Source organism: Microtus pennsylvanicus, chromosome 20 (assembly GCF_037038515.1).
Source record: "Microtus pennsylvanicus isolate mMicPen1 chromosome 20, mMicPen1.hap1, whole genome shotgun sequence".
NCBI lineage: Eukaryota > Metazoa > Chordata > Mammalia > Rodentia > Cricetidae > Microtus > Microtus pennsylvanicus.
Window position 1 is genome coordinate 33,729,067 of NC_134598.1, and position 21,932 is coordinate 33,750,998.

The 21,932-nt window shown below is 42.1% G+C and overlaps 1 protein-coding gene across 2 annotated transcripts in view; it reads left to right on the forward strand.

The window, feature by feature from the left end:
* Scyl2 (SCY1 like pseudokinase 2) overlaps positions 1–21,932 on the forward strand; it is a 48,130-nt gene that overhangs the window by 20,403 nt on the left and 5,795 nt on the right. The window contains exons 5-16 of one of the 2 annotated variants that reach the window (XM_075954030.1): positions 306–455; positions 1,427–1,648; positions 2,636–2,752; positions 3,478–3,603; positions 4,519–4,695; positions 7,311–7,433; positions 8,422–8,535; positions 10,217–10,349; positions 11,090–11,208; positions 13,150–13,250; positions 20,592–20,658; positions 20,769–20,861. In XM_075954030.1, coding sequence (XP_075810145.1) covers positions 306–455; positions 1,427–1,648; positions 2,636–2,752; positions 3,478–3,603; positions 4,519–4,695; positions 7,311–7,433; positions 8,422–8,535; positions 10,217–10,349; positions 11,090–11,208; positions 13,150–13,250; positions 20,592–20,658; positions 20,769–20,861 — 1,542 coding nt within the window. Of the gene's footprint in view, positions 1–305; positions 456–1,426; positions 1,649–2,635; positions 2,753–3,477; positions 3,604–4,518; positions 4,696–7,310; positions 7,434–8,421; positions 8,536–10,216; positions 10,350–11,089; positions 11,209–13,149; positions 13,251–20,591; positions 20,659–20,764; positions 20,862–21,932 lie in introns of both variants that reach the window. The other variant, XM_075954029.1, reaches the window with a different exon arrangement.

The following is a 21,932-nucleotide window of genomic DNA, read 5'->3' on the forward strand; positions in this document are numbered from 1 at the left end:
TCTGGTGGACAGTCAGCAGAGGCAGTTACTTGTATTTTGGAGGGCCTTTTTGACCAGCAGCTCAAAGGAGAGTACCCTACCACTGGCTGTGGAATTTTCATTGAATTTCCTATGGCTTCTGGGGACAGTTATAAATGCTGGCCCCACCCCTGGCTAAGAGAGGAACTTCTTTGTAGAGAGTTGTATTTCAGTTTTGTTGCAGGATTTCCCTCACTAGTTTGATTGCTCGCTGACTAGGAGAACCAACAGGTATTGTGTTCAATATAAGAAGTCATTTCTTTTCAAGAGTTTTTTTTCACTTTCAGGTTTCTGAAGGATTGTCATTTTTGCATAGCAGTGTGAAAATGGTTCATGGAAATGTAACTCCTGAAAATATAATTCTGAATAAAAGTGGAGCCTGGAAAATAATGGGTTTTGATTTTTGTGTATCATCAAGCAATCCTTCTGAACAAGAGGTAATGACTAAGTGTTAATGTTTGGATTTTTTTAAATCGTGGAACTCTGTGGTCGTATCCACAGTGGACTAGAAGATGTCACATAGTCTGCTAAAGTGTGAGACGCGGTGATGGTGTACTGACTGGTACATCTTACTGTCTAACGAGAAACTTCCTAGTGTAGGTTGTGCCTGAGAGTGTTCTCCAGATGATTGATTCTGTAGATGTCTCGAGCAAAGGGTCAGCTTAATTAAATAGGAATTTCTTTCTTCGGAATCCAGGTGTACAAACTGATGTTGTGACTTTAACACCGTGTCCCTGCTGTGAGAATGTGGGGTCTTCCTTGGGGATCAGTGTGCTGACATTTATTAGGGATTTTATTAATTTTAAAAATTGGTTGAATTTGTTGTTTGACAGTTTCATACATGCATATATTACATTCTGTTTAGTGTCCCCCCCTTTTGTTTTCTAAGGTCTTCCCTGCATCACCTATTTAATCCTTATGGCACCTCAGTGTGCCGTGGAAGCACTGAGTTTAGGTGTGTGCTGAGTGTGCCACCTGGATGTGAGTCAGGACACCTGCCGTTCGTACTTAGAAACGCTGCTGTAGGCCACACTCTACATCGATTGTGTCCATAGACTGTGCTAGGGCACCAAGTACAGCTCAGATGTTCGTTGCTCCCATTTTCTGGATTTGGTGATTTGGGAATTTTAGCATTTTCATTTTGCTTGACTCAATACAAATTCTTGCTGTTTTATTTTTTGAAACAGGGTCTCTCTGCATAACCCTGGCTGTCTTAGAACTCATTGTATAGACCAGACTGGCCTGAACATACAGAGGTCCACCTGCCTCTGCCTCCTGAGTGCTGGGAGGAAAGGCGTGTGCCACCATACCTGTCCGGGTTAATGCAAATTTAAAGATAGCTATAGCCTGTAGTGGTTTGCTGTTACTTAATGTTCTAACCTGTCATCCTGTTTCTGTCTTCTTACAGCCCAAGTTTCCTTGTAAAGAGTGGGACCCAAACTTACCATCACTGTGTCTTCCAAACCCTGAATACCTGGCTCCTGAGTACATCCTCTCCGTGAGCTGTGAGACAGCCAGTGATATGTATTCTCTAGGAGCTGTTATCTATGCCGTGTTTAATAAAGGGAAACCTATATTTGAAGTCAACAAGCAGGACATTTACAAGAGCTTCAGTAGACAGTTGGATCAGGTATTTGCCTGCTAGTCCTTGTTTGAAATGTCTCCTTGGCCTTTTTTTTTTAATGTAGACAGAAAATTTCTCTTAAAAATAAGTATCTTGCCAGCCTGGTCTATAAGAGCTACTTCTAGGAGATGCTCTAAAGCTACAGAGAAAGCCCTGTCTCGAAAAGCCAAAAAAAAAAAAAAAAAAAAGAAAGAAAGAAAGAAAAGAAAACAAATATCTTTATTAAATCTTTAAAGAATCTCAGCCAGGCAGTGTTGGTGCATGCCTTTAATCCCAGCACTCAAGAGGCAGAGACGGGTGGATCTCTGTGAGTTCGAGGCCAGCCTGGTCTACAGAGTGAGTTCCAAGACAGCCAGGGCTACACAGAGAAACCCTGTCTCCAATAGCAAAAAAGAAGAGGATTTTATATGTGCATATCTTTTGATCATATTTGTCCCTTTCCTTCCCCGAATCTTTCAAAATCCACCCCATCTTCTCAGCTGCCCTCCCAACCCATGTTCCTTTTTTGGGTTTTTACAACCCATCAAGTTTAGTCTGTGCTAAACTCAAGGGTGTGTGTGCTCATCCGCTGGTGTGTTACAGACCTGTCTTTCCCAGCAGCCTCAGCTACCAGGTGAGGGGGAGGGGCGAGGTCTTAGGAGTCTTTCTCCCACGTGCTGGCATGTTGACTGCCTCCAAGTCGTGTATTCTCTAGGCATTCACAGCTGCAGAAATTCCCTAATAGAAATGAGAACTTCAAGTTTGTGTAAAATTCAGTTAAAATGATTTGTATAAAGCTTACTAAAGCTGGTTATTACAACTTTCATCATAGCCTTTCCTAGACTTTCTAAAATTCTCCTATTTACTTTAGAAATGGAAATATTTTAGTTATGTCGGAAGAATAGTATTTGTGCAGTTAACTGAGAATAGTATTTGTGCAGTTAACTGACGCGTAGAAAGGGTTCGTAGCCTTTTGAATGTTTTCTACTCATATGTGTTTGTTCTTTTGAATAGCTGAGCCGATTAGGGTCTAGTTCACTTACAAGTATACCTGAGGAAGTTCGTGAGCATGTCAAACTCTTGCTAAATGTGACCCCAACTGTGAGACCTGACGCGGATCAGATGACAAAAGTGAGTGCCTCCAGGCATTTGCGTGAGATGATGGACAAAAACCAAAATAGAGGAAACTTAAAATGCATAATTTTATTCATATATGTGCTCTGTGTTTTAGAATGTACTAAAACTTCGGCTTTTAATATTAAATAGCTAAATAATTACTTATGTATATTTGGTGAAGAAAATTAAGATTTCAAATCAACAGAGATCCTGGAAGTCACCATTAGGGAGGCAGACATTCTAACTGCCCAGAAAAGTCAAAGCATTGTCTTAGATAGTGAGGACTCATGCTTCTGAGGTATTTTATTTTTAGACATATTATTTATTTATTTTTAGTGGTGTATTAGTGTGTGTCCATGTGAAGGTATATGTATATGAATGCAAAAGTTGCACAATGTTTATGCTGGCAGTTTAACACCTGCTCTTCACTGCCGAGCCATCTTTCCAGCCCCAACTTTGAAGCTGTTTGAAATTCTCAGTACTTTACAAATCATGTTAGTGCTCAGCTAACTCATAAGTGCTGGTGATTTGAATTTGAAAAGTTAATTTCTTATTTGGAGTTTTCTAGTTAGAATTTTAATGTATATAATATATGTATGTAATTACATTTTTAATAGAAATGTACTGTTTAGAATATCGCTGAATGTTTCTGAATACGTTTTCATTTTGTTGTGGTAATTTTTGGCTATGAGTAATTTTAACTGGATAGTTATCAAGATAACTGATTTGCATACTTGTAGATTCCCTTCTTCGATGATGTTGGTGCAGTTACACTTCAGTATTTTGATACCTTATTCCAAAGAGATAATCTTCAGAAATCCCAGTTCTTCAAAGGATTGCCGAAGGTTCTGCCAAAGCTGCCCAAGGTTTGCTATCAGTTTATTTACATAGTCAGGAGATTTTTGTTTCATGTTACTTATTATAATAAACCACTCCTCCAAAGATGCAAAACAGCTTTACCCGAGGGACAGATATGACAGTAATGTACTGCAAACTATAGCCAAAGCTCAGTTACTACGCAACAATCAAAGGACTTTGAAAAATAGGATGACTGTGGCGGACATCGTGTCCAAAAGCTGTCCGTGGACAGCCGCAGTGGAGCTCACGCCTCTCCAGCGTTAAGGAGTGCGTGGTGTTGGTGCAAACCTTCCCGGTTCCTTTACTCAACAAGGAATGCAAAATAGTGTTAAAGATGGCGAAGAGGCCGGGTCTAGTAGCACACACCTCCCAGCACCTGGGAGGCAGGGCCGTGGGTCTCCTGAGTTCTAGACTAGCCAGATTGTGTAGTGGCACGGACAGAAACAAAAACAGTTGATGGATGCTAACGAAGATATTGTTTGTAAAGCTACTCATTCCAGAGCTTCTCCAGTCACAGCCATTGTCTGTCCACCCCTTTACTCAGGTGGTTTGGAGAGTGGACAGAAAATAGAAATATTGCCATTCCTCCCAAGCTGTTACACTAAACAGGCATGGTTGCCCCCTGTGGATTACCAGTTAGAAAGTCAGGATAATGCTTTGCTAGGTGGCAGGAATCCTAAGTAGTGACAGGATTAAGTGGAAGAACACTATCCGTGAGCACTAAAGATTTGCTAAGGTGGTGTGATCATGTATCCTGTTTTATTTGGGATATGCTGGCCCTGTGCTGTTTGTTTTGTCGTAACAAGCAACAGAATCTTATTTTTCTCTAAAAAAAAATATTTCAGTTTCAGCCATGAACTTTATGGTCACTTTAAAGTCCTGAAATACTTTTGTTTTTATGAATTTTTCATTTTTCCTTTCAGCGTGTCATCGTGCAGAGAATTTTGCCTTGTTTGACTTCAGAATTTGTAAACCCCGATATGGTACCTTTTGTTTTGCCCAATGTTTTACTGATTGCTGAGGAGTGTACCAAAGAAGAATATGTCAGATTAATTCTGCCTGAACTTGGTCCTGTGTTTAAACAGCAGGAGCCTGTACAGGTATGTTACGCGTGCTTCTGAGTATCATACGGTTACAGTGATAATGACTACCACTAAAAACAAACCAGTGGCATTTTGAGCTTTTAAAAATGGAGTAAGTTGCCGGGTAGCACACCTTTATTCCCAGCACTCAGGAGGCAGAGGCAGACAGATTTCTTTGAGTTCAAGGCCAACCTGGTCTACAGAGTGAGTTCTAGGACAGCCAGGGCTGCACAGAGAAACCCAATCTCAACAAAACAAAATAAAAGATGGGTAAGTAGAGGCTAGAGAAATGGGTTAGTACTTAAGAGCCTGTTTCTCGAGGACCTGGGGTTGGTTCTCAGCACCCACATGGTGGCTCATACCATCTGTAGCTCCTGTCCAGTGGATCGAATTCTGGACTCCAGGAACCAACACAGGCACACATTCAGGCAAGGCACCATATACACTAAAGAAAAATGAATTGAAAATTTTAAATGTTTAAAACATTGAGGTAAGTATATTAGATTTTTTTTCACTAGACAGAAAGCTATTTTGCATACATTTGAATTGTTGACAAGATTGTGATTAAACTTAGCAAATGAGTATCTGTGACTCTCCATAAATCATTGTTTTAGAAAACAAATTGCAATCAAATTTTGCATGTGTTGCACTGTTCCTAATGGAAAGGTAGCAGTTTGGTAAAATAATAGTCGTATTTCTGGTTTGATATAGTTTTATTCAGTTTGCTCTTCAGTAGTTAATTTGCAGAGGATTCTGTCGGTTGTTTCTTTATTTTCTTGGTAATAAACTTTCATTAAAAGAGGAAAAAGTGTAAAGCATCATGGAAATATGCACATGAAAAATGCACATTCTATATGTAATATGTATGTGTCAAGTGAATTAAATTATATAGGTTTTGTTATAGTATGTATTTGTCAGAAACAGTTGTCCTGAGTTTAAGAACACTGGGGTTACATGCCTGGATTAGAATCTGGGTTTATCTCTTGTCTAGAACTTTGTATTGGTCATTCTCATCTGAAAGCTTTTTATGCCCATTTCTCAATGCAGAGTTGCTGGCACATGCTGAAATCATTAGGTGTTTCTACTGCTGGCTGATGGGAGCTTAGCAGTCAGCTGCTATCAGTCTGGTGCAGTGGATTGTGGTTCTTTACAGTTCTTCCCTTGAAAATGGGGATTTATTTTTTAATTTATAAAAACAAGCATATAAGGTGTTACATATCGTTATGACATCTTTGTGTAGCATGCGCTTGAGCAATTCTCCTCCTCTTTCATCCCCCTGCTATCCCTTGTCCCTACTCCTCTCTCTGAGAGGGGTTGCACCACGTCGCTCTGACTTGCTTGGCGCTTGCTATGTAGCTCAGCTAACCGCAAAGTTGCTAAGATTCACCTGCCTCTGCCTCCTGAGTGCTGAGATTAAAGGCGTGTGTCGTCAGGGAATGGTCACAGGACAGAGCCATGAGCTTTAAAGCAGGGCTCCCTGCCAGTTGTCGCAGCGTCCAGAGGAAAGGTTGGTGGCATCGCACTGCCTGATTCTTCATCTGCTGTGATAAAATCCCAAGATACATGATCTCGGTTCCCATTTGACCCCGTTCTTTTTATGTTGGCAAAGTTTGGTTGTTGGCCGCATACTGTGTAGGATCTCCTGAGAAAAGACTCTGACTGTGTAATTGTCAGGTCAGGTTGTCCCATGGCCGTGCTCGTAGGAGAGAGCTGAGCACTGGCAAGTAGAGGGAGCGAGCGAGGGGGATGGGGTGGGGAGTGTGTGTGTGAGCGCGCCTGTGAGTTTGCATCTCCAGCTGCTTCAGATTCCCTCTGCGTGGGACTTTGGTCCAAATCAACCTTTAGCCTTTAAGTTGCTTTGTCATGGTATTCATCCCAGGTAACTAGGTATTTTCTCCCTCTCATGGTTTCAGTTAATAAGCCCTTCTGAAAAGTTTAATTGAGCATTGGCAAGTCTAAGTGTTCTGGACTTGGAGAGGTGGCCCAGCAGCTGAGAACGGCTGCTCCTCCAGAGGACCTGGGTTCAGTTCCCAGCACCCACATGGCAGCTCACAGCCAATCCTAACTCCAGTGCCACTTTCTGGCCTCCGTGTGGTCACAGACATCTTTGCAGGCCACACACTCATGCACATAAAAGTAAATAATTAACATCTCACCTCAGTATTTTGGTTTGTTTCTTACAATTTAAGTATGTAGAGACTGCTAGGGAAAAAAAGATTAGGGACAATTAAAAATGTTTATTTCTAGAATTTTTCCTTACAGATCTTTTCATTTCTATACTTTGATAGAAACCGAATGATACAATTTCCCCTTTGAGACATCTTTGTTTCTCTTTGGCTTTTATTTTTTTTAAGCGCAGTAGCTTTCTGGATAGTTGGAACTTGTAGTGAAGTCCTGTGTTACTGTAGACATGTTGGAAGTTTGCTTATTTAAGTAAGGTGAAAACAGTTAAGGGTTGTGCTTAGAGAAATGTAAGAGACTTGATGCCTGTGTTTTTGTCTTCCATGCCTTCAGGCTAGCAACATGGTGAGTGTCAAAATATACAACTTATTCTTCTGAAAACACTACATTTTGACATATTGAATTTCTCAAAGATTGTAGAATTTTAGTACATCTTCTCTTTTCTCCCACAGATTTTGTTAATTTTTCTACAAAAAATGGATTTGCTCCTAACCAAAACCCCTCCTGATGAGATAAAGAACAGTGTGCTGCCCATGGTCTACAGGGCTCTGGAGGCACCTTCCATTCAGATCCAGGTACAGTGTCTGGGTTGATCTTTTTCATGATGGTCTTTAGGCAAGAGAAAGAAGTAGTAAGGCATATTATAAAATTGTCTTAACATTCTGTGTGCGCTCAGTCGTTACTATGTTTATCGCATTCCCTCACTGACTCACTGTGTCCGTCTATACTAACTTGAGCTAAAGGAGGGCTGGGGAGATGGCTCAGAGGTTAAGAGCAGGTGCTGTTTGTTTGTTCGGAGATGGCCTTATTGTGTAGCCCAGGCTGGACTTGTTCACAGAGCTCCATCTGCTCGTGCTTCCTAAGTGCTGGGATTAAAATGTACGCCAGCGTCGCCCCCCGCACCTCTTCTACAGAACACAAGTTAGGTTCCCAGCCCCCGTGTCAGGCTGCTCACAACTGCCTATAACTTGAGCTCTAGGGGATCTAATACCTGTTCTGGACTCCCCCAGCACCTGCAGGAATTCAAGGCTAGCCTGGGTTACATGATACCCTGTCTCAAAAACACTGTGGCTGGGACTGTAGGTTTGTACTGCCTTGTATATATCTGCTTCTACCATGTATTTAAAATCACATTTTTTTATTCATTTTTGTCTTCCTCTAAGTTTATTTAAGAGTGAGGTTGAATTCTTTTCTCCTTATAATTAGTCACAGGATAAGCAGGAGCTGTGTTCACCTCTGCTTGTCAGCTCTCTAGAGTTAGAGCCCTATACCATGAGCGGTACTGGCCTGCAATCCCAGTACTTAGGCTAAAGCAGGAGGGCTGCAGACTGAGGCCAGCCTGGGCTACATGAAGACCATGTCTCAAGGGAAAGCACAACAGTACAGAACTGGTTGTAGTTACAGCCTCTTAGACACTACCGCAGGTCCTGTGGAGCCTTGTCATTTTTACAGTATCAGGACTTTGTAAACACATGGAAGTTTATTTATACAGTGGCAACTAGCTGAGGGTGCGAGCGAAGATGGGAGCCTTTCCTGGACACTGACAGATTTGTTTTCCAATAGGAGCTCTGTCTGAACATCATCCCAACTTTTGCAAATCTCATAGACTACCCTTCCATGAAAAATGCTTTGATTCCAAGAATTAAAAATGCTTGTTTGCAAACATCTTCCCTTGCTGTAAGTATTATAGTTAATGTTTGTCTCTCACTGCTCAGTTGGCTTCATTTTTCCATTTATTAATAACTAGCTTCTGGTTCATTTGTGGACTTTGTCTTAGTTATAGGTGACCTACATACAGTATTTTACATTTTTTCATCTAACTTATTTATTTTTACATGTATTTGCCCTTTGCGTGTGTGATCATGCATGCATTCATGCATGTGTTTGAACATGTGGAAGTCAAGACAGTTTGTTCTCTCCTTCAACCACATAGTTGCAGGGATCGAACTCACACGCTCAGTTTGGCAGCTGCTCTGCCTGCTGAACCCTCTTTTCGGCCCTGAAAGACATTTATATTTCCCAGAACTTACTAAATTTGCCTTTTATAAAGCTCGATTATTGGAAATCCTCATCCATCTTTTCCTTGCGGTGTGTGAATTATACAAAAACAGTAGTGTACCAGACTTGAGGCCAAAGCAGTGCGACCTAGTTTTACCTGCTAGACTTCCAATCCGTATCAGTCGGTGTCCCTTGTGGAAAGGCTCTGAGACGGAGATAGAATACTGAACGAAGTAGGAGAAGCGTCATCACTGAAGTGCAAGCATGGAGTGAAATGGGCTTTATTCTGATTCTGTAACTACCGCCCATGGCCTTGAGGATGTCCTCATACTTAATAGATGGTAAAATTTCAGTTTTTAAAATGCCATTTCAGAAACCTTAATGCTTTATTTATGCTGTTATAAATTTATGTTAACACAAATCTTAAAGTATTTATTATACAGCCCTCTACACGTGCGGGGTAAGTGCATGTAGAGTGCACAGACACTTGGTGGTCTTCTGAAAACGCTAGCTGGTCCTGGACCTTCAAGACAGGGTCTTATGAGGACGCACAGGCATACATGTTAGAATAGTAATTCTGAAATGGGTTTGCATCTCATGTCTCACTTTAAAAAATGCGTTTTAGATGGGACTTTCAGTGCTTCTAGCTTGCCTTGGAGAGGCTGATAGGAATTTCTGTGGTGAATTTATAGACTTACTCTCTAGGGTCTGGCAGTTTGAACTAGGAAATGCCAAAACCATAAATCATTGATTAAAATTGCCTAAAAATTAAGAAAAACAGAGCATAGCTAAGTACAACATTTCAAGAGGTATATTTGTGATTTATCTAATATTTTATGCATCAAAGGAAAATAAAATTAAACCAGCACTATTAATTTATGTCCTGTAGATACATTAGTTCTTTACTCTAATAAACTGACTCTGAGAACAGGTTAAACATTTAGATAGTATTTTGAATTTACATTATTATGTGCTTAAATTTCAGAAAGTAGTTGAACAAATAGAAAAAAAATTTTCATTTTCCTATAAACTATTATTCAATGGAATTATTTTCTGCTTAATTTTTTTAGACTGAGTTTTGTTGATATGTGTAGCCCTGGCTGTCCTGAAACTCAGTCTGTAGACGAGGCGGGCTGGCAACTTAAAATCACCTGCCTCAGCCTCTCTAGGGCTGGGCCACCACTGCCCATCAAATTTCTTATGTTAGTAAGGCCATGCCTATACAATCTACTTTAGTAAACCTGTTTTTATTGAGATTTTTAGCATGTGTCTATTTGAAGATTAAATTTATACTAAAGTATTTTATTTTACACCATAGAAACTTCTGACAAATTTACATGTAATTTATTTTTTTTAATAGGTTCGTGTGAATTCATTAGTCTGCTTAGGCAAGATTTTGGAGTACTTGGATAAGTGGTTTGTACTTGATGATATCCTACCCTTCTTACAGCAGATTCCCTCCAAGGAGCCTGCGGTCCTCATGGGGATTCTAGGTAGCTGAACTTAATGTCATTTGGTATCATTTTAACCTTAATTCAGTAGTTTTTTTTTTAGTAAAATGCTCATTCTATAAAGCCATTGCACTTCATTTTTATGTATATGACATTATGCAGTTGTAGAGTTATTAGATAAATGCCACATTATAAACTTCTTCCTCTTTAACAACAAAAGAAGTAGACTCTGACATTTATGTACTAGAAGGCTGGGTCCATAAGGGAGCGCTTGACTCATGGGCATCGGCATTTGATTCCCAGCATGGGGGAGCGGGGAGAAGTAAGATAATTTAGGCTGATGTGATAGTGTATAACTTTCTTCTATAAAGTAGTATAAAGAGGCAAACCTGCTGTGCTGAGTTTGACTGTCAGAAGTGAACGTGTAGCCTCTACTCCTCACTGTGTCTGTATTTAAACATCTTGAAATGGAGTTCTGAAATAGATGTTTCTAGAGTAAGGAATTGTTCTGTAACCTGGTTGTTGGGTTATCGTAATCAAGCCTTTAGTTTTGTGTTGTTATTAAGTGTGCTCTCAAACCAAAAGAGTGCAGGATAAATATGCCATAGTATTTATATGCCTGGACTGGGGGTGCAGCTGGTCCACATGGAAGAGAGCATCCTCAATATAAGAGGGCGACATCTGTGCCATACCCATTGCAAAGGCTTTTCATAGATACAGTAAGTTCTTGGTTTCTGTGCACTTGGTGCCAGTTCCTGACGTTCATCGCTTTGTCCCCTCAGGTATCTATAAGTGTACTTTCACTCATAAGAAACTGGGAATCACCAAAGAGCAGCTGGCTGGAAAAGTACTGCCTCATCTCATTCCCCTGAGCATTGAAAACAATCTTAACCTCAATCAGGTGGGAATATTTTATGTGTATTTGATTTTTTTTTCTTTTTGCTACTCGTATTGTGTGCTTGTATTATATTACAGATATAGGTGGCCAAAAAAGTAAAACATGCCACAGAGTTAGTTAAGTTATGGAGTAGAAGGATAGTCCTCAAGGGCCTCATTGGAGGAGGTAATGAGCAGGGTGCTGAGATTGCATCTACTTTAAATTTGGGGCCGTGTGTTGATGTGAGCAAAGTGACAGTCGGTTTGGATGTTATTGCTACATAAAAATTACCATACACAAGTGTTTTAGTATTTTTAAGCAATGCTTACTTACTAATCGTACATTTTCTATGGTCAGCCACACCAGGACTCGGCTTGGTTGAATTTGTTCCAGAATGAGAGTTTCTTACCGTGCTATAATCAAGACCTTGGGTCTCATTTGAAGGTCCATCTGGGCAATCATCTGCTTCTTAGTTTTCTTAAATGGTTGTTTTAGGATTTGGCTTCTTCTGGGCTATTGGGCTGAGGGTCTTAGTCTTAGATGTATGTTATCAATTCTGTACACATAGCTCTCTCCCAGACAGCAGCCTTGTTTTGTCAGACTGAAGTCAGGGTCTTGTTATGTCCTAAAGGAAGTGATGGTCTTCCCCACTCATCATAGGCGAGCACACAGTGACATAAGTAGTAGAAAGGAGGCGGGTGGTGGTGGTGCATGCTTTGATCCCAGCACTTGGGAGGCAGAGGTAGGCGGATCTCTGTGAGTTCGAGACCAGCCTGGTCTACAAGAGCTAGTTCCAGGACAGGCTCCAAAACTACAGAGAACCCTGCCTGTCTCGAAAAAAAAAAAAAAAACCTAAATAAATAAATAAATAGAAAGGAGGATAGTTCAGTGACGGGACTGAAGAGATGAAGTGAGATGACAAGGGATGGACTTGAATACCTATTTGCTTTCGGTATTGAACTGTGAAGATGTGGTAAATGAGCACAGGAGAAATGTGTGTAGAAAAGTTGGTACAGAATTGTTTCTGCACACCCCTGTTGCTGTAGTTTTTACAGCTGTGTGTGCACTGAGACTGTGGCACTATAGCTTCCTTGAGGCTGGGTCTTCTGCTTATTCTTCACTGTAGCCCAGTCGTAATGCAGTGCCAGGAAGAGAAATCGAATCAAAAGAAGGCGGTAGGAGCCTGGTGTCTAATGGGACGTGTAAAAGACTCAGCCAAATTACTGTTTAATTGAGGACCTGTGGTAGGTGGGCAGGGAAGACCTAGAATTAGGTGGAAAAGTGAGTAACAGCAATGAAGAATGACGAACTGAGAGGGAGGAAGGGTTGAGCATTGGAGAAGAGTTCTTAACGGGAGAAAGTTAATCAGACTCAACGTTGCTTCTGAAGTAGTAAGGTGAGCCTTTATCCTCTGCTCCTAGATTTAATGCTTTGTGTTTACCTGGGCAGTCAGGTTAGGGCTTGCAGATGGGAGACCCTGACTGTGAAGAGGAATATGCCCAGAACAGTTCTTGAGTTTTCGTTGTTTTCTCTGTCTGATTGAGGATGTTATAAAACATTTCCAGGGAACTGGAGAGAGAGCACTTGTTGCTCTTGCAGAGGACCTGAGTTTGGTTCTTTGTACCCACATTAGTTCATAACCATCAGATTCAGGGGCTCTGATGCCCTCTTTTGATCTCTGTGAACATCACCATGCGCATAGTGCCCATACATGCGTGCAGACCAAACATTCATACACATAAAATAAAATAAATTTAAAATACCAGAACCTAAAATACCAGAACCTTTATCAGCCATACTGCCCCTCCATACAAAGACTGAAGGCTTTGGTATTCTGCGTTTAAATGAACTGCGCTGTGTCTGGTGCAGTGAGTCCTGTTCCACAGGGAGAGTGCAGGCCGTTAGTATTAACTACGGAGTTGTCATGATTGACGTCCTCACCATCTCTGTCTCTTACTGTGCCAGTTCAGCTCTTTCATTGCCGTCATAAAGGAGATGCTGAGCAGGCTGGAGTCTGAGCACAGGACTAAGCTGGAGCAGCTTCACATGATGCAGGAGCAGCAGAGGTGAGCAGCTATGCACGTGCGGCATGCCGGCCAGGGCAGCACTCAGTAGGAAGACGGATGGCTCTTTCATTTGCTTATATGTGATGCATTTTAAAATTTTCCAATAGATTAGTCCTGCAGACTCTCCTGTTGGGGTTGGCTTCAGTCTGTCTTGGTAGGATGAGACATCCGATTCCCCCAGAGTTCTGTCATCCATTCCGTGCAGGGACAAGGTAGCTGATGGGGTGGAAGGCAGCTTTTTGCCGTGTGGGTGGCCTTGCCACATCCAGAGCCTCCAGGAGGTTCTCCAGCCATGTTTCTTCTTGTAGGAGCACAGGATGCTACAGGAGCTAGCGTGTCTCTATCATAAGAAGTTTTGTTTTTTAATACCATACTCTTAGAGTGTGCACGTGAGAATCAGGGTACCTTTATCTGTCTGATATTTTTAAATTAGACATAAAAGTTAAATTTGGATAAACAGTTTACCCAATTAGTTGCAGTGTACCAATGTCGCAGAGGCAAGAAGATTAGAAGGAATATTTTAGTCTCTAGTTTTTAGTTGCAGTGTACCAATGTCGCAGAGGCAAGAAGACTAGAAGGAATATTTTAGTCTCTAGTTTTTAGTTGTCCTGAGACCAAGAGCATAATTTTAATCTGTGCAAGGCAAAACGAAGTTTTAGTGTTGTAAACAGTTTAGTGTTTTAAGTTAGCATCAAGGGGTTTATTCTTAAGTTGAAAAATTTGTCTGCCAGCAAAATTTACTTGCATACATGAATGTAGAGATGCACCTTTAATATCTCAGTAAATCAGCATTGTTATAGGACAGGACAGGAATTATCATATAGATAGATATCCTAAGCCAAAGTATATTGGAGTGGAATGACTCCGTGGTGGGGCCAACGCACACAGGTGGGTGTCCTTAGTAAAGATGGTGCTGACGTTTTTGTTTTGACCTCAACTGAAATGGTAGCTGTCCATGTGTTTATATTTTTCCAGAGCAGTTGTAATCTGGAGTTACAAGTTTTACAGATTTTAAAACAGCATTCTGTAGCTACATTATTTGTACATGCACTCTGACAGATGAACAGAAACTGTCAGCTGACCCACTTAAAAATCCCAAAGATAGATAGAAACCATAAGAATGAAAGGTGATTTATGGTAGTAAGGCAGCTCTTACCAGGTTGGGCCAGCCTGCTGCCCAGAGCATGGAGAAGGCTCTGCAGGAACAGGAGGAGGAGCGTCAGAGGGGCTCGGCCATGTGGAGGATACAGCAGGTTGCAGCTTAAGCTGGGGAACACAGGCAGAGTTAAGAGTGAGCATCCAAGAAAGGCTAGGGACAGCAGAAGAAGAAGGGGGCAGGGATGCAGAGCTCAGAAACTTGGCCAGGGTAGTTCAGCCCCAGTTTGGATAAATTTTATAGGGTGTTTGGGGAGCAAGCTTGTTCCTGGAAGTACCCATTCATAAACCATTAGCCAGAGACCCGAAGACTAAGACAGAGCATCCTCCGAAAATAGCCTAGGGTCAAAGCAGTAGGAGGTTTGGGGTACACCTGTGCAGGACATCTCCCATACACGGGCCCCAAATGGTAGAGACTGTTTCTACCCTAGAACAGGCCAGCCATCTGTCACTGCAGTGCCTTCACAGACAGGAGAAGGCAGAAAGTCTCCTGGACCCCTTCAGAGGCTGCGGCATGAAATTGGATAACTCGCTGAGCAAGTCTGACCAACAGTGGGGAATGAAGAGTGATTTTCTCACAGCCAGCTGGTAGCCAGAAAACTCAACGTTTGGTGAAGTTTAATTCCTAGTTAAGGGAACTCCCTGCCGCTGACGTAATAAATAATCCAGGTTTATCTGAGCAAAGCACTCCTGGGTTGTGTTGTTGGAGGCCGCTTGTTAGTTCCCACTGCTCGGCTCCCAAATAACTGCACAGATGCTGTATTAATTAAATCACTGCTTGGCCATTAGCTCTAGCGTCTTATTGGCTAACTCTTACATATGAATTTAACCCATTTCTATTAATCTGTGTATCGCCACGTGGCTGTGGTTTACCGGCTAAAGTTCCCAGCGTCTGTCACCAGCGGCTCCATGGCTTCTCTCTGACTCCACCCTTTTTTCTCCCACCATACAGTTTAGTTTTCCCTGCCTAACTAAGTTCTACCTTGCTATAGGCCAAGCCTTTATTAACCAGTGGTTTTCACAGCATACAGAGGGGAATCCCATATTACCTCCTCTTTTCTGTTTAAATAAAAAGGAAGGTTTTAACTTTAACACAGTAAAATTACATATAACGAAACAGGTATCGAGCAAAAATTACAGATACAATATTTATGTCTACTTTATCTCTTATAACTAAGGAAAACTATATTATTACGATCTACTCTTCAATTTCATCAAAGACTCCAGAAGGATATATTACCTAAGTAAACAGGAAGTGCATTGTAAGCACCTTCCAACACTCTAAAAATGACAGAGACAACTGACTAACTGGGCAGTCACCCAAAGTTCTGTACCATTGGGGCACCCAATCTTCAGCCCACACGCTCATAGTATCCAGCAGACTTTTCATGAAGTAGGAAATTTCAAAGACAGTTCCACCTGTGTGGGCAACTTGTCCGTCACACTTTCTGTGTCCTGCAGAATGTTTGGCAGACTCTTTCCGAAGGATTGTCTCACCTTTAGGCAAGTTCAGCAATCATTTCTTTGTGGGTTCTGCATGTCCAGTTTATGCAACAGTTCAGGCAAGAGCAGTCTCTTGCCCAAATGCCTAACCAACTCTTTAAGGAACCTCTTTGATGCCCATCTTCCTCTTGAAGTAATTGGTGCTGCCAGGAGCAGATGTGTCTCACTGTCATGAAAAGTCTTAAGTTTTTTTGTTTTTTTTTTTTTTTTTTTTTTTTTTTTTTTTGGTTTTTCGAGACAGGGTTTCTCTGTGGCTTTGGAGCCTGTCCTGGCACTAACTCTTGTAGACCAGGCTGGCCTCGAACTCACAGAGATCCGCCTGCCTCTGCCTCCTGAGTGCTGGGATTAAAGGCGTGCGCCACCACCGCCCGGCTAAGTCTTAAGTTTTTAAACATTTTAAATGCCATACTCTGAAGGTCTCTGAAAGATTTGAAGAATCCCTATCTAACTGAAATATATCTCTTTACATCTAGAAAATCTAACACAACTACAATCTTGACTTTTATAGTTGAGTATCTGTTAACTTACATTGCTTAATTATACATTACATTTTTAAATGAGCTATATAGACACAATACCTTAAACAAGATCGAAAATACATATACATATAATAAAATTGACCTTAAATATGTATCAATAAGCCAAGATTCATACCAATGCAAATTATTGATATCTATATAATATCCCCCTTTAAATTTATAGGTAATATTTCGGAATATGGGCATAGTTTTCTCCTGCTGATTGTTGGGCATAGTAATTTTTGGGGGTGTTCATGGCGACCTTCCAGGGGTCTTGTTCCATCAAACCACACCAGTCTGGAAGCAATCCACAGGTTCTCATCCTCTTTGGAAACAAGAGAAGAACCTCTTTTTCAAAGCAACATATCCTTAGACCCTCATTTGGAAGTTATAATACCTTTATAGTATACATGCTGGTTTAGCTTAGCAACCCATACAGAATGTCTCTCTGTACTTAGCTCATTCACAGTAAAAAAAAAAAAATTCAAAGATAACATAATAATATACATAATCCAGACTCTGAATTTTCAATTTTTACGTGGCTTATTTTTCTTTACTCCTTTTAATCTATTACTATCTGTATTCTGTGTCATTAAAGACTTTTTTAAAATAACCAATTTAATGGAGATTTAGAAATATCTGTACTTTCTTTATAGTATGATTTTTCTACCACCAGTTTCTTCCTTTAAACTAGAGAGGAGGAGATGAGAAGATGGCTCGGCAGGTAACAGAGCTTGCTATGTAATGATGATGACCAGATTTCAGATCCCAACATTCACATAAAAAAGTCATACTTGGTAAAGACTTTTTTTTTTTTTAAAACAATTTACTTCGTTTTCAACTCTCTATACTCATTTTCCTCTCTCTCTCTCTCAAGCCTACGTACATTTATCCAACACTTAAAGACCCAATTAGAGGTCTTTTATGTCTGAATCTGTCCTGATATCTGTAATTATTTACTGTCCAGGAGTGTTTCTTATCTTAAAACTTCTGCTGCGGCATTCTAGATCAAATACGGTACCGTCTGCTTGCCCCAACCAGTCCAGCACGGTGTGGCCGCTCGTACCTCTTGGGAGCTATGCACATAGCCAAGCCATAGCACACTGCTCAACAAATCCCATCCAAATACTCAATCTCCTGAAAGAGCCAGAGATCACGCTGGCAGCACGTCCCAGAAAGCCTACATTTCAAAATGGCACGGCTTTTTTTCCTGCTACAGCTGAATCAGGAAAATCTCTCTTAAAGGAGCTGCGGCAAGCCACCAGCTGAAAAAAAAAACCCTGCTGTTTGTGTCTAGAGTTTTTTTCAAGCCCTCTCAGGTTTTACATGGATTCAGTCCACCATGTTGTGTCTAGAGTTCCTTTCAAGCCCTCTCAGGTTTTATATGGATTCAGTCCACCATGTTGGTATGCCAGTTGTTGGAGGCCACTTGTTGGTTCCCAGCTGCTCAGCTCCAAAATAACCACACAGAAACTGTTTTAATTAAATCACTGCTTGGCCCATTAGTTCTAGTGTCTTATTGGCTAACTCTTACATATTAATTGTTGAAATAGGAGCGGCGGGGCTGCGTCCCCGGCACCCGGCCGCCCACATGGCTAGCTTAGCTTATGCCCCGAAATAATTACACGGAAACTGTATTCTTTTAAACACTGCTTGGCCCATTATATCTAGCCCTTTCTCTGCTAACTCTCGCACCTGGACTAGCCCATTTCTTATAATCATCTGTGTAGCCCACGAGCTGGCTTACCAGGAATGATCTTAACCTGCATCTGCCTGGAATGGGAAAATCATGGCGACTCTCTGACTCAGCTTCTTTCTCCCAGCCTTCTGTTCTGTTTACTCCACCCACCTAAGGGTGGGCCTATCAAATGGGCCTAGCGGTTTCTTTATTGCTTAACCAATGAAATCAACAGATTGATATATGACACTCCCACATCAATTAATTTAACCCATTTCTATTAATCTGTGTATCGCCACGTGGCTGTGGTTTCCTGGCTAAAGTTCCCAGCGTCTGTCACCAGCGGCTCCATGGCTTCTCTCTGACTCCACCCTTCTCTCTCCCACCATACAGTTTAGTTTTCCCTGCCTAACTAAGTTCTACCTTGCTATAAGACCAAGCCTTTATTAACCAATGGTTTTCACAGCATACAAAGGGGAATCCCACATTACCTCTCCTTTTCCGTTTAAATAAAAAAGTTCTAAGCCTAATACAAAATTATACAATAAGAACAAATATCAGGTATAAAAATTAGAATTACAACCTGCAGAAACAATATCAAGCCAGAAACATGACAAATGTTTCAATAATTATCCTAATGAGTTTAAGTCTTGTATATAAATAACTTGGCCAAGTCATGAGAGGAAAGTAACTACAACTATCTAGTCTTCAACTCTATTGAAGAGCCAAGAAGGGAAAATAATATTATTTAAGTAGGAAGTGCAGTCAAGCAACTTCCAAAATGTGCAACAAATGACAGAGACAACTGGCTACCTGGGCAATCACTCAGAATTCTGTACCATTGGGACATCCGTCTTCAGCCCACATGCCCATAGTATCCAGCAAACTTTTCCATGAAGCAGGACATTTCAAAGACGGTTCCACCTGTATTGGCAGCTTGTCTGTCACATTTCTGTATCCTGCAGAATGTTTTGCAGACTCTTTCATATGGCAGGAACCCCAAAGGATTGTCTCACCTTTAGGCAAATTCAGCAGTCATTTCTCTATGGGTTCTGCACGTCCAGTTTATGTAACAGTCCAGGCAAGAGTAGTTTCTTGCCCAAATGGCTAACCAACTCCATAAGGAGCCTCTTTGATACTCGTCTTCCTCTTGAATTAATTGGTGCTGCCAGGAGCAGATGTGTCTCACTATCATGAAAAGTCTTTTAAGTTTTTAAACATTTTAAATATCATATTCTGGAGGCCTCTGAAAGATTTGAAGAATATCAATATAACTGAAATATATCTCTATACATCTAGAAAATCTAATATGACTACAAGCTTGACTATTATAGATGAGTATCTATTAAATTATATTTCTTAATTATATATTATATTTTCAAATGAGCTACACAAACACAGTACCTTATTCAGGATCAGAAATACATATAAATGTCACAAAATTGACCCTAAATTTATATCAATAAACTAACATCCATACCAATGCAAATTATTCATATCTATATCAGGATTGCCCCAAGTGAAGTTCAGGAGATCACGAGGGGAACCCACGAGGTGGAGGCTTTTAATGTCCTGGGGGATGGAGCCACTGATTGTGGGCTTTTTGAGGGTGGAGTCTGGACTGAGGGGACTCCAGAGGAGGGGGTTAGGACAGGAGCCTCTACCCAAACATTTTGGTGTTTATTCGTTAATGTGTATGTGAGGCACATGAGCCATGCATGCATGGCATGTGTGGGGTCAGAAGAGTTGAGCTCCACTTGGCAGGCTTGGCACATACAAGTACTTTTACCTGCTGAGCCATCTCCTTGATCTAAATATTTTCCCCATGGTGTATTTATCTATTGTGTGTGTGTGTGCGTGCACGCGCGCATGTGTGTGCATGTGTGTGGGTGACCTTGTAGTCTGGGGCATTGGATAGCTCTGAACCTGGAGTTACAGGTGTGTGGAAGTCACCTGATGTGGGTGGACGGAAGCCTATCTGGAAGAGCAGCAAGTGCTCTTAACTACTGAGTCATTTCTCCAGCCTCTTGCCCCAAATCCTAAATGTTGAATTTAAAAAAAAAAGCAGAGATATTTTCAAATAGTTTATTTTGAGAGAGGGAATATGAGTGTGAGTGTGTGGTGTGCATGAGTGCAGATGCATACAGCCACTGCTCAGACGGCAGCTTTCAGGAGGGGCTCTCTTTCCGCTGTGCTGTGCACTACAGGAGAGCTGGTAGCTGGCTCTGGAGCTTCCAGTTGATTCTCTGCTCTTTGCCCCATGTCTTGCTGTAGGGTTTCTAGACTTACGGATGCGTGCCCCCACATCTGATGTTGTCACGTGGGTTCTGGAGGTTGAATTCTGGTCATCAGACTTTTGTGGCCCAGATGTCATCATCATAATCATTTGGGCAGACAGACTAACCGCAGATAATAGTGGGAAATCTGAGCTAAGGAATGAAGTTTGTTTGATTTAACTGCCTTTCCATAATTCTGCCCATCTTGTAGGTCTTTGGAGATTGGAAATCAAATGAATGCTTCCGAGGAGACAGGCGTTACACATGCCGGAAGTCAGGTAAGAAGACACCCATTTTCACAGAAGATGCCTGAGAGTTGGCCTTACTTAAGGGACAGAAGGGCGTTTTTATTGGGGTGTCTTCAAGTGTTGGACTTGTATCTCGGCAGATTGACAAGGTCTTCAACAACATTGGAACAGACCTTCTAACTGGGGGTGAATCCGAAAATAAAGAAGACGGGCTGCAGAATAAGCAGAAAAGGGTAAGTTTCTCCACCTTAAAAGGAAGCATTTCTGTTGTGAGACTTCCATAAACCACATATATTTGCTGGGAGTCGTCTCTAGCTGTCTGTGCACTGTGTTGGGAAGGAGTGTGCATAAGATGTTTGGGTTCCTTTGTTATCTCCCCCACACCCATGGTGCCTTGTCTCCACTATAGCTCTGCCTGTGTGATCCCCCACACCCATGGTGCCTTGTCTCCATTGTAGCTCTGCCTGTGTGACCCCCCACACCCATGGTGCCTTGTCTCCACTGTAGCTCTGCCTGTGTGATCCCCCCACACCCATGGTGCCTTGTCTCCACTGTAGCTCTGCCTGTGTGATCCCCCCACACCCATGGTGCCTTGTCTCCACTTAGCTCTGCCTGTGTGATCCCCCACACCCATGGTGCCTTGTCTCCACTTAGCTCTGCCTGTGTGATCCCCCCACACCCATGGTGCCTTGTCTCCATTGTAGCTCTGCCTGTGTGATCCCCCACACCCATGGTGCCTTGTCTCCACTTAGCTCTGCCTGTGTGATCCCCCACACCCATGGTGCCTTGTCTCCACTGTAGCTCTGCCTGTGTGATCCCCCACACCCATGGTGCCTTGTCTCCACTGTAGCTCTGCCTGTGTGATCCCCCACACCCATGGTGCCTTGTCTCCACTGTAGCTCTGCCTGTGTGATCCCCCACACCCATGGTGCCTTGTCTCCACTGTAGCTCTGCCTGTGTGATCCCCCACACCCATGGTGCCTTGTCTCCACTGTAGCTCTGCCTGTGTGATCCCCCACACCCATGGTGCCTTGTCTCCACTGTAGCTCTGCCTGTGTGATCCCCCCCCACACCCATGGTGCCTTGTCTCCACTGTAGCTCTGCCTGTGTGATCCCCCACACCCATGGTGCCTTGTCTCCACTGTAGCTCTGCCTGTGTGATCCCCCCCACACCCATGGTGCCTTGTCTCCACTGTAGCTCTGCCTGTGTGATCCCCCCACACCCATGGTGCCTTGTCTCCACTGTAGCTCTGCTTGTGTGATGCCAGCACTTGCACTTATGCTGCCTGTCTACTGAGGAATTG